Source organism: Anser anser (assembly GCF_964211835.1).
Source record: "Anser anser genome assembly, chromosome: 4".
Lineage (NCBI taxonomy): Eukaryota > Metazoa > Chordata > Aves > Anseriformes > Anatidae > Anser > Anser anser.
The window spans coordinates 65,252,568-65,270,297 of NC_139724.1; the positions used below are offsets into that span (position 1 = coordinate 65,252,568).

Here is a 17,730-nt window from a genome sequence, read left to right on the forward strand (position 1 = left end):
GATTTTAAGCAGTTTTCTACTTGCTGTCAAACCCCACCATATCAAGCAGTATAACATAATCACTTGCTTTAGCAGAAAGATAGTGGTCTAAAGGAGGGAAAAAAAAAAGAGAGAATGGGAGAGAGAAGTAGAGAAGTGAACATCTCTTGTACCTAACCAGATGGTATCCTAAATAGCATCTTGAGACATATTATCAATGTGCAAAATTTAATTCTAAATTATTTTATGTAGAATATTACTTAATGGGATACGCAAAAATATTTTGTTGTACTTGTAGAAGTGCATTAGGTTTATTAACCCCCTTTTTACTAATTTGGTGCTTTGATCATTGACATATATGAATTGTACACAACATTGTATTGGCGTTTTGCCATTTTCAGAATTAACTTTACATGCCAGAAGTATAAAATGCACCTGCTGATAGTGGAAGTTCCTCATCCAGCTATAGATTTCCATCTAAACCAATCTCCTTAGAATCTAAACATGAATAATGATTTTGTTGAATAACCTACAAACACAATTCAGAGTTAAACTATTTTTTTTTTTTTTGACAACGAGAGCTCACTACTCACAGTCTCTTCTTATCTATCACTCGTTTAACTCGGATGGCTCTTTGTTCAGAATACAGCTTACACACTCCTGTTCAAGATACCAGTAAATAAAATTTCAGGTTAGAAGAGCACGATATCTTTCTTGGAAAATACAGTTAAACATTCATTTTTAACCACTCATTATTGTAGAAAAAATGCTACATACTTTTTAAGTAATCTTCAATGAAGTCTAAGACTGCTGTTCTGTGCTCCTTCACCTGAGCAGACTGGACATCCTTGTGTGCTGAAGTGCAAAAGAAAGATACAAGATCTTTTAACACTTTATTGAATTACATAAAAGTTTGCATGTTCAGTTCATAAACAAGTTATATCCAAGAGCCTATCAACTTTTATCTACATTACATACAACTATTGTGAACATTGCTATATTTAAATATACATTCTGTAAACCAGCAAATTATTACAAGAAAACAAAACTTCAAACCAACTTGCGTCACGTAATGTTTGTCATTCTTTATGTATGCCACTGAGTCATATTACATCAATTACATTTCTAAACAAGAATAGATGTCATCAAACTAAGCATTGCAAAACAGGTCTAGAGGTTTAACTTGCTTAACATGTTGAAATTCTAACGTTTTGAATTTCTCAGAGCACATGCTACATGGAAATCTTGGGGATCTATTGTGTCAAGCATCTTTTTAGTTCACATATTTCTTGTTTTCATACTATGAAGTTCCCATCCATGAATCACTTTTTGTGATTCTGAATAATGCTCTACGTATGTTTAAAAGGCATTCCAAAGTGGATGAAAATCTTTGGTATACTGGTAAAACACATACACAGAGCAAGCCAAGTTAAAAATGACAAAACAGAAGTTCTCTCTTCAACTTACATGAAATAAGTTCTGTAAAAGTATAATTTCATACACTATTTGTCAAAATTATATTACTTTACCAGGACTCTGTTCAATGGTAGTCCCATTAAGAAAAGCAGAATTGTTAATACTTGTCACAATGAAAATTATGTCTTTTCATATACTAGTAAATTATCTGTTTAAAACATATATGCATATACACACAATATTTTACAATTAAAATATATTCTGAACAATTGCTGAGGTTTTTTTTTTTTTTTTTTTTTTACTGGAGCACAAATTTTTGAGGGCTACATTCAACAACTCAGGAAAATGTCTGTGGTTAATGAAAATATTTAAAGAGTGTAATGATTTAGATGTTATTACATTTTGTACAATGATGTCATTATCTCAAACATGGAAAGAGAATACCTGTAAAACCTTACAGGTGGACTACCTAGAAAGAAACAGCCATTGACTTTCATTAACTTTAGTGAGCCTTGGTTCAGTTTGGTTCAGGCCTCTACGCCCCAGTGCTAAATTACTACTAAACAGTAAGTATTTAAGACTTTTTTTTTTTAAACACTTGCTAATTAGTGTACTTGAACAAATAAAATTTTATGCTATGGCTTATCCTTTCACTTACATTAAATAAAACCAAGCATGGTGATAATTGGTCAATAGGATTACAGAGATGCAAATAAAAAGGGACAGTCTCTTTCCAAAAAGGATTTCAGATCTCTCAACACCATGTGATATTCAGCCTTTATCAATAACTAAGAAAGAATACTTAGAAGTTGCTCGGTTTACCTTCTGTTCTCAGCTGATGGATGGCATCTGCACATGTCCTCATAAATATCTGAGCATCTTGATCTATCTGATCACGTTCTGTATCTGTCATCCTCACATATTCAGACATAATATGGCTGAGAAACAAGACAAATTGTCACTTTTAAGAAATCCCCAACATAGCACCTGTAAGCACACATTTTGGACCTTCTTCCCACTCACCATCTCCCCAGAAGCTTTTTTGCAACACTGATTTACACATAAAAAGGAGATACAGACTATTTGTAAGACTAAAAAGTACAATATCCATCACTTCTATAAAGCTGAGAGGTATTTAGAACATTTTTTTGAAGTGGTAAAAGCTGCAGAAAGAACAACATATCCTATCATCTCCTATAGTACCAAGGAGGTAAAGTAAGGCAACACAATTAGAAAATAAGTCATCACCCTCAGTATTTATTCCAACAAAACAAAGAAACAAAAAAGCCACCACCAAGTAAGATAAAAGAATAGTTCAAGTACTGAAAGAAATACAAAAAATTGGAACTTATTTCACTTAAATGTTTTTATCTTAAATCCTGAACTTTATTTTAAAAAGTAGCTGTTAAGAAATCTGTGAATCCAAACCACACTAAAGAAGAATATCAGAAAATAATGTACATTTTATATCAAGTAAATTACAAGACTTATTAAAACATGTTCTCATTGTTTATTTCTATTTTAGATTATACATTATGTATTTAATATTTTCTAATAGGATTAATATATGCTTTTGTTACTAAATTAATAAAAATGGAGGTCAACCACAAAGGCCAAGTAACAGCAGTGTGTTTTAGGCAGAGCTCTCCATTCCGATGTTAACTGGGTCCAGTATAATTAGAGCATTACTTCAGTACACTTGTAAGACTTTTTATCCCTTCCTGTCAGTAAAATATTAATACAACATAGATAACCACCAGGAAAAACATACTGTATGGAGACTTTTAACAGTGGCTGCACAGGATGATAAGACTTTGCTACAGCACATTACCCAACGTTCATCTTGGGTTGCCTGATCAGTCACCACAGCCTATTTTGCCTTTAAACTAGAGAGAAAATTTTCAATAAATGCACACATTTTAACTTAAATTTTTATTTATATGTGAAATTTTTTCCTCTTGTCCAAGGTATGTATAACACAACTGTATCAATGCAATTAAATGAGTAAAAAGAAGAAATCTTCAGTTTCCAAAGCTAGCCTAATACCCTAGAGATGTCCCTCATACTTCACCACAACAATGCCAAATCTTCCCTACGTCTGCTGCAATGCCTGCCACGGGAATGCCCTACAACCATTTCACATCTCCTTATCTCATTCTCCTCTATCACCTCTCATCACATGCAATCCCACCAGTTGCTTCTTGTATGTCGAAGTACTGGCAGTGTGGTTCTCCCACAGCTCCTCCACAAAGTTCGAAACTCGCTCTAATGTCCCCAGGTATCCCAAAACATCTTCGCCCTCACCCTGAGTGACAAGCTACATAAAAAAAAAAAAAGGCATCACAAGGTTCACCTTGCTTGAAAATTGGTATCTGCTGACGGGCCAGCCTGTACCCAAGCACAAATTAGCCAGCAAACAGAAAGGCAAACTAATTACAAGTAATGTTCTTTATTTTCCTCGTTTGTTTCCAACACTATCACATATTTGACATATAAATAGTAGGGATTTTTTCCCTCTGATTAAAATCACTAAATATTATAAAATTATTTTGTATAATTTACAGAAGATTTACAGAAAAGCAGCCATGTATAATGTTTCCATTTGTATTTCAAGAGCTGATTTGCTCTCCTTTGCTCAGGACAGATGAGTTTCATATATTTATGGGAAAATCCCTACTGAAATTGTAATCGGTAGTCTAAACTGGACCTCTCATTTGCACTCTCTTAGAGAACAGCTTCTGAACGACGAAAAATCTGACATTGTTTCATTTTAGAGACAGCATTTCCACAGCCTGATTAAAATGACATATACTGATGGTTACAATGCAATGTAAAACAATTCACACCATTAAATATATTAGGACAGACTGCTTCTCTACTCCTTTTGCACAGCTTGCATGGAGTGTGGTACATGGAGTGTGGTACACCTAGGTTCTTGTACCCTGCCCAACTGTGTGGTATTTAATGAGTTCTATGCTTTCCACGCACTTTTTAACTTTACAGGGTAAAGATTACAAAATGCAAACAAGAATTTTCGTTTAAATCAGCGTTATAAATGAATATGAAAAAACTGCGCCAGGCATGTTTTGTTTTTACTAGTAGGGTAACTATTAGTTATCCTCAGTGCATCACTACGTTACTGACACCTTTGACAAGTTGTTCTGTTACCTTTCATAGCTGCCAATACAAAAACAGAGTAGGTCAAATTCCTACAGCAGTTTCACAGCTTCAAAGGCAGCAAAATGTGACAATTTAGATAAAGAATAAATAGAATATTTTCCTTTTTTTTTTTTTTTTCCTCCTGTTTATAGCTTAGTGTCTGGCACCAGCACTTCTGAAGAAGATCTAGGCAAGCCACCCAGAGCCAAGGACACCCGAAATTCCAGCCTCCTTGGGAAGGCAAGAATGGAGTCACCCAATTGCATGGCATTATACCAAAACACATACAGCATCCACTGGTACTAACAGCGTACCTGAGCCCCACTGCACTCCTCAGGAAGTCTGCACATGCAGAAAATCCATCTAATCACCATCTTCTAACGTTACTGGAGAAAGAACCATTTCTTTAAAAGGAATAGGCCAAAGGGACACCCCCTCTCCCCAAAACAAACAAAAAAATCCCAAGCCACCTACATGTCAGAGATGCAAAGACTTGCTTCGAAGTACTACCAGTGGCAGTATCACTGGGCTGATACATCACGAAATCAGGAAAGGTCAAATGAACCATTTTTTTCAGAAGGAATCGCAAAAACTTGCCAAAGCATGAGGCACACACTGGCTAACGTATGCAGACAAAGAAGGGGAGAAGGGTGCACAATTCTTGTAGATTTTTATCCTCATCAACTGCAGAAAGTTTCACAGGAAATTTGGGTTGGAAAGCAACTTAAGAAGAGGGGTTAAGAGTGAGATAGAGACAGCGGCCATCAAGTAGGCAGACTTCAATAGTCTAAAAAAAAATTAGAAGATTTAATTTCAAAGAAAAAGGAAACCTAAGACTGAACAGAAAAGATTCCAGGTGAACTAGTAGTCTTCCTATGGAAATGACATTGGGACAATTTGCAGTTCTGTCCTTGATCGAAGGGAAGAACAGGCAATGCAGTAAGAGATGAACTATGCTATTTCAAGAGCTCTTCATTGAGTTCAAATACAATAAAGCAGAATACAGAAAGTACAAATTAGGTCTGATTGCTACTGGCAACTGTAAAGGAACACAGCACATAGGGATGCAATCAGAAAAGGGTCAAGTCCGGGATGAGACACTACTGACAAGGGATTGTCAATGATAAAGAGAGATTACTCCACAAATATTAATAACAGAAAGACCAAAGAATGTGTTGGCTTGCTACTCAGTAAAGATATAAAACTATATGCAGACTATGAAGAAATGGCTTTTTCTGCATTAGCTTTCATCTCTGAAGTCAATTGTAAACTGCAGTTACTACTACCTTTAGCTTACTGTTTCTAAATCATCTGGGCTCAATTTAGTACCTTCAACATTCAGAAAAAAAATCAAAGTTATTTGTTGTTATTTCATTAGTAATAGCAAGTGTCCAGTGGTATATTAATAACAGGATGCTGAGTGTGTACAGTGCCATAACAGGTCATGGCATGAGTGTTTCTGAAGGTGCAGTGCTTCTGAGCTAATGATGCAAGCAGAATTCAAAAAGTATACATTCCTCCTATCTGTATGCCAATGGTGTGCTCTTGAAGGGAACTAACTGGCTTCAGAAAAATCCCAGAGTGAATACACATCCGTATAGTTTGCAGAAGCAGGAGGCCAGACTCTGGAATAAAATGCATCAAATTAAAGGATGTATCTTTGCTGCCAGGAATTAGTGGAGGATAGATGAGTTCTAGGTAGATGAAAAGATGAAACTGTAGCATCTGTATTAAATAAATAAATAATAAAGGATTTATAGACCACTCAGCCTAGGAAAATAAAGGAACAAATGATCCATTTTTAACTGCTTATAAAAGAACAAAAAGATAACTAATAGCCGTGATGTATCATGAGTAAGTCACATGCCATGTAATTTACATTGGGAATGTAGCAACAGGTCTCATGGATGGATGAAGACCAACCACTGCCATATATCTTCTCTCTAGTCAGGCCTTTGTTACCATCCCACATGACATCCTCATAAGCTACCAGCAAATAAATAAGTTACAAGGAGCAAATACTGTATTGATGTGAAACTGTTTGGAAAGCTGAACGTGGAGTAGTTATACAGCAAACCAGGAGGAGGTACTGAGTTGTGTTCCACAGGGGCTGTCCTGCTTCTGACACTGTTAAATACTTACATAACAACTCAGTGAAATGGAGTACACATTTCCTAAATTTGCAGAGGCAAAGAAGTAAGCAAATTAAAACTGTTTTAACTGAACAAGACTCCAGTTCAAAACAATATTGCCAACGTGGAGAAATGACATGAGGAATTTGAATAAGGGATGGTCAGAGGCTCTTTGTTGCAGCAGGAACAATTACCTGAACACAGAGAGCATGGGGAATAAGCGATTAGGAAACATTACTTCAGAAAGCCACGGGGATCATACTGTATCATAAACTGAACGTAACAACATGTTATTGCATAAGAAGTGATCTATACTATGGGGTGCATAAGTGTAGTACAACCCATCGCAAATAAAAGGCGATCTGCTGTCCTGAGCTTTTGGAGTGTTGTTTCATTTCTGCACCTCACTGCAACACCAGCTGGGACAGCGTCCAAAGGAGAGGAAAAAGCACAACAAGGAGAACATGTGTGGAAACCCAAACGTAGACATTGACCAGAAAAGACTAAGGAGAAACCAGTGTGTGTTAGTGGGGAAAAAAATAAAAAATCTAGTAGCACAGATAAGGAAACAGAAACAAAGCGGAGGGAGGATACAGAAGGTCCACTGCAGGATATGTTTAAAAGTAAGGAAGGCAGAATGTTAGGAATGACCTCGCCATTCTCTTTTTGAATGCTATGCTCCATCCAATCTACCTTTACTATGATCCTGTTTTTCTGGAAAAGCATAGAGAACAGCCTATGAAGGCATTACACCAGCTTTTGGAATCAGTAACTCTGATGATGCCTAAAATATTTTCTGCTTACTCATTCAACGAAGACACCAAACCAAGCAGAAAAAAAGTTTCTGCTTGAAAAGCTTTTCCTGCAGCAATGCATTACAAAATAAAGAAGTGAGAAGCTGAAATCAACCAGTTCTAAAATACAGATGTGGACTATGTTTAATGGAAATGAACCTTACTTACCACCTGCAGTATTGTCTTACAGATATATACATACCCTACCGGATAAGTGTGTATGTATATGGTCATATGTATATGTATGCATATGTGCATATGTATATGTATGCATAACCTTAGCTGTAAGTACATCAAACATTTCTAAAAACATCTTCCCTTTGGGCACCCAGTACATTTTAAATTATTATTATTATTTTATTTAACTACTAAATTCAAGCAATATTTATTATGCTTTTTAATTTACTTCCCATTACCATCAAAAAGCTGTTCAACATAAATCCAAGGTAGAAACCTGTCCACTCCAATGACAAAACATCTCACAACAACATACTTAAAAGTCTGTGGGGAAACTTCAGCTACTAGAGCAGGCAGTATAGACACACCTCAATTAGTATCTCCAGTTCTGTAAAATATTGCTAAGAAAATCCAGAATGCTGTTAAGAAGAATTACTATTTCTAAAACGTGATATATGAACTTAGTAAAATCAGAACAGAAAATAAATCATTTGAAAATAATCCCCTAGATAACAAGAAAATACTATACGTTCCCCCATGAAGAGGATGCTAGACTTTCTCTTGAAGTCCTTATAGGCTACCTAAGCATTTTACTGTCTTAATGTAACAAAGGCTTGCTTCTTATAAAAACATAATTAAGTCAGCACAATAAAGCAGTTTGGCATTCTAGGGGAGCCTGTAAGAGACTATTTTTAGAATCCTTTAATGGTGACTTATTTTCTTTTATTAGCTACATCAAGGGAGCACTCTCCACAAAACCCAGGGCATGCATTCAACTATCTTCTATTAGTGGTCAAACATGTAATTGATTTATTGCCTTTTTGGTTTTTTTCAGCTTTACTAGGTAGATGAACGTTAGAGTAAGAGAAATAATTACTGGGCTCCGATATTACTTAAGGCAAAAATGCTTCTTTAATAATTTTTCAAAGCACATTAACTGCTGTAAACAACACATGAAACGTTCACACTTAACTGTACAGAAGGTCCACAGAAGCATGTAGTGAAGATGCATCAGAAGGCACCCATCCCACCTTTCCCATGGAAAAAGCACTGCTACTCAGAACCAACCTGCACATCACTGCCAGACTCTAAATATCTTTACAGTTGCAAAAGAGAGTAAATTATAAGTCAAATTAACCCAGACAAACAGGTGATTTCCCTTTCAAGTATGAGGTCTTCTACTGTCAAAATCCAGAATTATCTTAATTCTTTTCCAATGTCTCATTAAATTGAAACAGTAAGAATAACTACTGGTCTTTGAATATCTCAACCTAGAAAGATGTCTTGAAGAAAATGGAGACCACCAGAGGATCATTTCCAATTCCCAAGTGTTAATGTACTACAGCTAGTTCCTAGAAGCAGAAGTAACACAACCAAGTTGCCTTGGTGGTTCAGTGGTCTAAAATGTGAAGGAGCTTGTGAAGAAAGGCAAAGGCACAAGTTGTTCACAGACTAAGCATCAGACAATTTACCAAAGACTGAATAAAGGATCTCACACTGCAGAGTGAAGAAAGCAATGTGGGAGTGTATTACAGTAAATGTACAGAAAGGAAGAATACATAGAATACGTGGCAATAATACACAAAAAAGGGGAAGGCAATTAACAGCCCTTATCTGAAAGGCACGATCACTGTTTGCTTAAAAAGAAAAAAATAAAGTCACCCACATCTTGTTAACATCTTCAGGAACAAAGAGTTTCTGCCTCCTCCTTTGCAGGATGAGTGATCACCTTGTTTTGTTGGAAACCATTTATGACTAAAGGGAGACAAAGGAAACAGCCATGTACCCCTACATCTAATTCTACCCCTACATCTAATTTGTCACAGAACCGAAAAAGAACACGTAGTATTCAGTTATGTCAATATAAATGAGAAATTATTCCAATAAAATCAACAAAGCCTCATCAGAGCATCACTTTGAGAAGAATTTGGTATTCAGACTTCGCAGAGTTAGGAAAGGGTTTTGTTTAGTTTTGTTTTCCGTTCAGCTATCTCACTAAAGACAGCCATTTGCTGAATGTTACATTGCAAGGTAAGTCCTTAAAGATTGCAATTTAGCAGGGATAAATTTCTAATATTTAAATTTCTGGTGTTTACCATATTGGCTAATCAATCGAAAATTACTTCTGTGATGATCAAGTAAATTTGATAATAAACCTACTTGAAAAAAGCTGGTGAGGAAGTCCTTAAGATAAACCAGCTATTAACAAATATCCAAATACTGTTTGTCAATGCAGTTTTTAAGTACTGTCAGAGTATTTTTTCAACAGAAACTGATTAATTTTCAAATGTTCTGAGATGTCTTAGAGCATTACTTGATTGCTGAGTTTCACTTCCTTCCAAAGATGCTTCGAGAGTGACTGCAGTTAAAAATATGCAGTGATAGCTCAGTGACAGCTACTATTAGTAGGAGTGGTGGTGATGCAGTCTCCCACGATTTAGCTACCTTTCTTATAAGATACCCTGCCACTGAATGTGCTCACTGATCATGATGCCCAAAGGGCTTCATTAGGTTTAAAATGTATAAACAGCAAGACGAATAATGAAGCCAGCAAGAAAATAGTTAAACTGATCAATAAGTTTGCTACTTTAAAATATATATACACATTTATTTTTTATTCTAAGACAAGTCTCTAATGCCGAATAAAACAGCAGTATTTTCCCTTAAGATGTGTATTGTAGAGAAAGCCCAAGTTTTTATTTTATTGACACAGATTTTAACAGTAGTACAACACATTTTTTAAGCAAAATGCCAAAAAAAACGCATGCATTTGGAGAGAAGTTTGATGGAGCAGCTTCTGTACGTACCCCTCTGTAAATCAAAGTCTTCCAATAGGCCAGTTTCCAAAACTGCCTTCCACTCTAACTTGTGCTGCCAGTGGAGGATGATACCCGATCACTGGTACCCCTCACCAAAGCTCTCAGAAGTTCTGACCAGAGGAAAATCATGGTAGACAGGATACAATGTGAAACATGACAGAACAGAAAAATTCCCTATTACAGAGAGCTAAAAAACACTTGTAAGGGAAAGTAAACTAATCCTGATAAACAGGGGAGGATAAAGGTGTAATGGCTTAAAGTGCAGCTCAGACCACTGCATCAGTTGTTTAAGGTTTGCCTTTCAGGTTACAGCTAACAGACAATTCAAGAAGAAAAGAGGTGAACAAGCAATTAGTAATTCTTGAGCTTTTCAGACTCAGTTTATGTATTTCATTTAAATACTTAAAGTTTGATTAATTGGGTCTGGACCTTAGTTTCAATTAACTCTTCTTCCAGTTGTCTTCCTCATTGTTAAAAATCTTCCTCTAAAAATGAATTAAAGTTCTCTCCTCTGCAGGATATTTTATGTATGCCAAAAATAATACAATAAAATAAAATAAAATAAAATAAAATAAAATAAAAAATAAAATAAAATAAAATAAAATAAAATAAAATAAATAAAATAAAATAAAATAAAATAAATCTTTACTGTAGAATTCATTCTGTAAAAGTAAGGTCAAAGAAGCAACCACGCTTCTGGATGTAACACATTATGAAGAAGTTCCACAAAGCTGAGTAACTCAACCACATAATTCAAAAGTCAATTTTCACTGACACATTCTACTACAGTTTACAAACAAATAGCGGAATTGACAAAACGCAGAGTATTCAAATTTGATTAACAGAATTAAGCCTCCTACATAAATTCCAGTTCGCCTTTTTGTATTAAATTCTTTACAAATTTTCCATATAATCTGTTATTAAAACTTCTGTCTTGAATGAATGAGGCGTTTAAGACTGAGACTGCCAGCATGGATGCTATGGTCCTCTTCATATTCACAAAGTAGAATAGCATGAGCAACCTAGTACTGAATCTGACAGCACTATTTGTTTTAAATTTGACCTTTAAGGACAGGATCAACTGCGATCAGATGAGATTCACATGATTATTGTAAAGTTTAAGAAAGGAAATGACAGTTCTTTTTCTCTCCTTAGTTAATGCCTAAGGCAGGGAAAAATCACTGTGCATTACCAAGATAACTGGTTAAAGGAGAGTTTACAAAAGATACATTATCAACTTTTAGATAGCAAAATATCTTGAACAAATTTTAACTCCTTTTTATCACCTCTATTTTATGCACACTATTGCTAATAAAACACAAATAGTACCCCAAAGTCATCTGCTACTGACAGTTTTTTCTCTCTGCAGTTATTTGCAGTTTCTCAGTTTATACACTCACATGGAGTTTTCACACAATAAGAAGCTATTTCTGTATTCAATTGGTAGCTCCACCTAGTGTTGTTCATTATCTATTCCAAAAGCAACTGAAAAGCAGAGAGCTAGACATAACACACAGATGTACATCACTTTCGCTCACTGCTTGGAAAAGCAGCTCCTTGTACGCCTTCCACATAGAACTGATTTGTGCAACACCCACGCAGGAGCTTCATTTTCACCAGTACTGACTACGAATAGCTCTCATTGCCTTACATTTCTAAAACATGCCAAAATCTTCGTTTTTGAGGCTTTCGGAGAAAGGCATTAGATTGATTTGGGACTCAGTATCTTCAACACACAGATGCCTTTACACTGTGTTTCCTCTACCTGAATTGCAGCAACAGTTTAGTTGCAGTCAGGGTTATGGCAGAATCACAGTGCAGACAGGGCTGATTCAATCCATGCAACTCTGCCATTACATTGGAGAAATACAACACAGGAAATGGTGAAGCTTACAGAAGAACCTTCAAAAGGGAAGGTATTTCCTATTTCTGGAATGAAGTACTGTACAACCTATAATATGACTACTAAGTTTGCACGTAGAAAAATGTTTAGTTAAAAAGCAAGTTTTCCATTTCTCATATTATTTGATTATTTGTACTCAGTTCACCAAAATACGAGTTGCAGAAATGTTTAGATCTCAGGATAACTTGATTTACTAAGTCATTAAGCACGTGAAATCTGCAGATCACATGATAATTTTTTTTTCTTACTAGCGCCAATCTGTAAAACTTCCATTTTACTCTTCTACAAATCATACTAATAAAGCTATCAGCAAGTAAGCAGATCCAGCAAATCTGAATGTCTCCTAGTAGCTGAGAATTAAAACTTTATCTGCACAATAACTACCAGAACTTAAGCAAAAAGTTTTTGTCACAGAAAAGCAAAACCTCTGCTGCTGTCTTGACACCATGTTCTCAATGACATCCTTCATCTGAATTCACGTTCTAAAATCTGAAGAGTTCACATCACTCACCTCCAGGCCCTGCTGACACTACTGACTATATACTTGGAGATAACAAGGAGGTTTAACATCACAGAGTGAAAGGCATAACCTGGATGACTCAATCTAGTCTTCTGCTCTTTCGGGAACCACTGCAGAAACCTATTCTGCAGGTCCTTAAGAGGTGTTGTGCTCAGAGTGACAGTCTGCTTTGTTTCAGATCTTACCCTAAAAGCCAGAAGTCTTATTCAAGTTCTAAGCCTCGTTTTATTTAGGACCCGTCTCTTCTTGTGCCTGCATTCTTCTTCTTCTTCTTAAGTAGCTTACAGTATACCAAACAATAAGCAACCTACGTTTTGTTTTCAATCATTATGCCTATAGATTTTTTGGCAGTCTACTTTATAAATCTGAAAATAAATTAAAAAAAAATAATCAGAACTATTTAAACAAAATACACACATACCTGTATGCATTAATGTAATCCTTTCTGTGTTGCAGAAGAAAATCTTTCAGCTTCCCAATATTGGAAATCTAAAAGAACAGAAATCATATTAAACTCCACAGTTACATGAATCAATATTTTCATATGTTTAAAGTTCAGTAATTCCATTCCTCAAATATGAATTAGTAAAATTAATTTTGTAACAATTAGTTTTCACATTTTTCAAGCAGTCAGTACATAAAAATCATCTAAAGATCTGTTGTACAAAGGCAGAACTTAGAAAGGAATAGTAAAAATATATGTCTTGTGTACAAAAAGCATAAACTAAATATTAAATACTAGCAAACTGTAAACAAAATTACAATATTAAACACTAAAATATTAAGCATAACACTAAACATTACTAAACTTTTCAAAGTGATATGAACCAGCAACCAAGAAGCCAACTTATATCTCAGAAAATAAACTCATTTTAGATTATACAAGAAAATTTTTAACATTTTGCTGATGAAGAGCGATGCAAATACCCAAGTTCAGTTACAAGAACTTGTAGAGCAAGGTGCTGCCCCCTCCTTCCTATTTGTGCAGCAATACAGTGAGTGACCAGTTCGTACCTGAACCAAAGCATCTCTATCATGGCACGCTTTGCCAGGGAATTTATCCATAACAGATTTCTCTTCCCCCCCCCCCTCCCCCCCCCAGATTTTTCTGGATTTCTGTTTCTGGTTTTCCACTTGACCATGGACACATTTTTGATGTAAATCCATTTGATTTTCTTTATAGAAGTCTTTAGAGAGATCGTTTGAAAAGATGAAAACACTCCAAAGATCTGAAAGAACTTTTGCAAACTTCAGCTGAATTTAAAAGATTTGGTGTAGCATAAGATGCTACTTATCTTAGAGAATGGAGGTGGTACAGAAAACCAGTTTTAAATCAGCCATGGAAATGAGATGACTACCAATATGACTTCCTTAGCAGGTCTTGAAGTAGACATGATGGGATGTGGGGAAGGGAAGAAATTATATACATTACCAGTAGGTATTTTCAAGGTGGGAGGCGCAGGGGGAGCCTTTCTAAAGCATATTCTCAAATATTCGTTAATAATTCAGCTTTAAAAAGCATGCAAGGAATTTTACAAAGCAATAGTTGTTTTAGTTTACAAATAAAATAAATGTGGTTTACTCCATGTATCTGGGAAAAGGCATCAGAAGCCGTTCAAGTCTTAAAATCCTATTTTCATGCAAATGGTCCTTGTAATTAAACAAACAAAAAACCACAGAGAAAGAACACAGAATAGTTTGCACAAATAGAAGATTAATTCCCCCAATTATTTTTCACAAGATCAGCAACTCTTTGAAAAAAGAAGAAAAAATGTACTTAGACAGACCGCTGCGATTTGTACAGCTAAAATGCATTTTCCTGTGCAAATAGATGTGCATACTTTTCCCTGTTACCATTTGCTGTTTCCTTTTTACTATAACTCATGCTATCAGATAAGGATTTTCCCAATTTCCATGTTTTAAGTTTTCCATATGATTAACAGCACGAGAAATTTCATCTCAATTACAGCAAACGGAGTTCAGTTATTATCTGCAGTAGATCCAAAGTTTCCTAGAGTGTGTTAGCACTGTCATAAGCAATAAGAAGAGAAACACTGAAATCACTCCTCAAGATCAACGAGGCACAAAAATTAAGCCAAACCATTCTACAGCTGTTCCTCCCCATCACCACCAGAACATATTTTTTGTATTCTGATCTCTTTCTCAGCTCTGACTTGGTACATCATGAACTTTGCTTAATAGGTAAATTGAGCTTGACTATAAAAGCAGAACATTTTAAAAAGTCATACAGTGTTTCAGTAGAACAATAATCCCTAATAGGCAGAAAGAAAGTGCTATGGGGCACAAAGAGCGGAAACGTGAAGTCTGAGACAAACTCCAGAACATTTACATTAATACGTGAACAAACATTAGACTAGAAAAGAGATTAGCAAAATTTTATAAGTAATAAATCTTAATATTATTGCAATAGCTACAATTTAGGGGTGATTAACAAGCAGAAAGAATCAGAATGACAAGCAAGAACACTGTCTTACAGTAATTAATTCATCTAGTCACAAAGAGCATTCTATTTAGGCTAAAATTGTCATCGTGTGTTTGAATTGCACTGACCCCACTTTGCCTCTCCTTCATTTGTAAGGCTATTTTCATGAATTTAGAATGACACCATTATGCCCATACTTGCATCGAGCTCTTAGTTCCCAAGATTTGCATCAGAAGTGAGACTTCTTGTTCTGCTTTCCCTCAAATCCTAACGGCATCTTCTGGGATCTTGCACTGAGGCTATTTCTCTTTTGCCTTATCTTATTGTGGACTACTGGCATAGTCGTGAATTCAATTTGTCTTTACAACATCAACAAAATAAAGCGATTTTTATGAAAAAGGTCTCACTAGCATTAAATAAAGGGAATGTGAATTTTATCTCTCACACACACACCTTTTTTTTTTTTTTTTTTTTTTTACAAGGTACAATGCTTATCTTCTACAGACACAAAATATCCATGATTATACAAATATAAATCTTGAAGATATCTCCAGGGTCATCAACTGGCATTTATTCTGGGGTTATCAGAGGCACACAATACACTCTTTACAGAGTTATCAAGCTCCATCCTAAGGGCAATAAAGCCTCTTCCTCTTCCAGCCGACTGCCTTTATGAGAATCTTACTGCTCTTACTATGAATAAGAACTGCCAAATTTTCAGGTTTCCTAATGACCAACTTCCACTCATCCGTTCTTGTTTCAAAACAGTCCTTTCCCTTAAGAGCTCTTCTTCCCTTATGAGTTTATTGTAAATTATCCTATCTCCCCAACACCTTCAGCCCAGACAAAGACCCCGATCTTTTAGTTTCTTCACACAAGGTAGCTCTGAAGTTGCTTAATTCGTAAGTTTTCTTTGCATTTGCTCCAATTTTTATCAATCCTCTTCCAAAGCAAATGACAAGAAGGGCACACGCTGGTGTTCATACTTTGTTACTCACCCGGAAATGTTTTTTGCATTGTGTTTTTTTTTTTTTTTTCCCATAACCAATTTGCATTGGTTAGCTCAGAGCTTATTCTTTGTTTTGGTCCCTAAATGCACGTGGGATCTCTCTCTTCTCTCCACAACTCCGAAGTTCAGGCACACAGCACCTGCTGTAACGGAGCATGCTCCTTCTCCCTCTCCTTCCCCTCAGCATTTCCTCATCACTGCATTTTACCAAAATCTTACTTTTATTACCCAAAATGAGCACAGTGTTAAATATGATTAGTTTTAAAACTCAATCCCAGAGTAATTCAACCACTAACCTTTCTTTGGTGCAGCACTTCTTTCAACACAGAACTACTGCTTCTGTTACAGCCACATCTTATGCAGGTAATATTTTCTCTGCTAATCTCCTCTAGACCTATTAGCACTTTATCAGCCCCTTTACCATCAGACACCAGATCTTCTTAATAAAGGAAATATGATTTTCTTAAAGCATCAAGTTGGTTGGGCATATCCTATTTTTAGTGTGGCATGAAATCATACTCCATTTTATCTTACTTTCCATTTATCTTTTTCCACTTAAAGTCTTTTCTGAAGCCTGGAACACCTCTGCATCAGACTAAAAGCCCTGCTGATGCCACAGTCATTTTCCCTCTGCTGACTTAATTTTAGGCATTAAATTTTGCCCTCTGATCAAACGGTACCATCACCAACTCAATGTATTTTCACCAAAAATAGCTGCCATCAGACTTGTGATTTCTCACATCTGCTGTGTCTGAACTCAGCCCAGGGATTACCTGATAACAGTGACTTGACTTCATTAACACGGAGATTTGGTACAAGTTTCCAACCCCATGCCCTGGTTCCCAATACCTACCTTGCTTTTACCCTGCTGGTCCGTGGCTCTTTCCATATTAATTCAATCTGGAGACCACACCTAAGCTTTTCATAATCTATACTCCAGCTGCATGACAAATCCACTTTTTTTCCCTCATTCACTATTTATTTACACACTTAGAGTATTTTAACTTACAGGCTTTTTCATGCCATTAGTTAAGTCATTGTGAACTTTCTAAGCCTGAACTTTATCCTTACAAAGTCTTCCCTTCTGCAACAATTTCCTTGGCCAACCAGTCTCTCTTTCTGCCATGTCCCCTGCTCCTTATTGCCTCTGGGCTAATTTTATTTTATTTTATTTTATTTTTATTTTTGGTATCTTCTCAAATTAATCTTTCGAGTAGACATGGAACAGTTTTAAATCCCACTTGTATTTTAGTGTAGCCATTTTTTTCCCCATCCCGTTTACCCATCCATCATAATTGCAGCTTCCTATCTGCCGTACACGCCTGCTTTCAAAACAATTACCCCACCAGTCTACACAGCCTTCAAAAGGATAGATGAAA

The 17,730-nt window shown here is 35.8% G+C and overlaps 1 protein-coding gene across 1 annotated transcript in view; it reads right to left on the bottom strand.

Annotated features, from left to right (window-relative positions):
* The window catches only part of STX18 (syntaxin 18), a 65,742-nt gene that overhangs the window by 19,564 nt on the left and 28,448 nt on the right, over positions 1 to 17,730 (bottom strand). Inside the window, exons 2-5 of the mRNA XM_083834120.1 lie at positions 13,321 to 13,388; positions 2,218 to 2,333; positions 757 to 834; positions 573 to 639 (exon numbers count right to left, since the gene is read on the bottom strand). Coding sequence (XP_083690246.1) covers positions 573 to 639; positions 757 to 834; positions 2,218 to 2,333; positions 13,321 to 13,388 — 329 coding nt within the window. The remainder of the gene's footprint in view (positions 1 to 572; positions 640 to 756; positions 835 to 2,217; positions 2,334 to 13,320; positions 13,389 to 17,730) is intronic.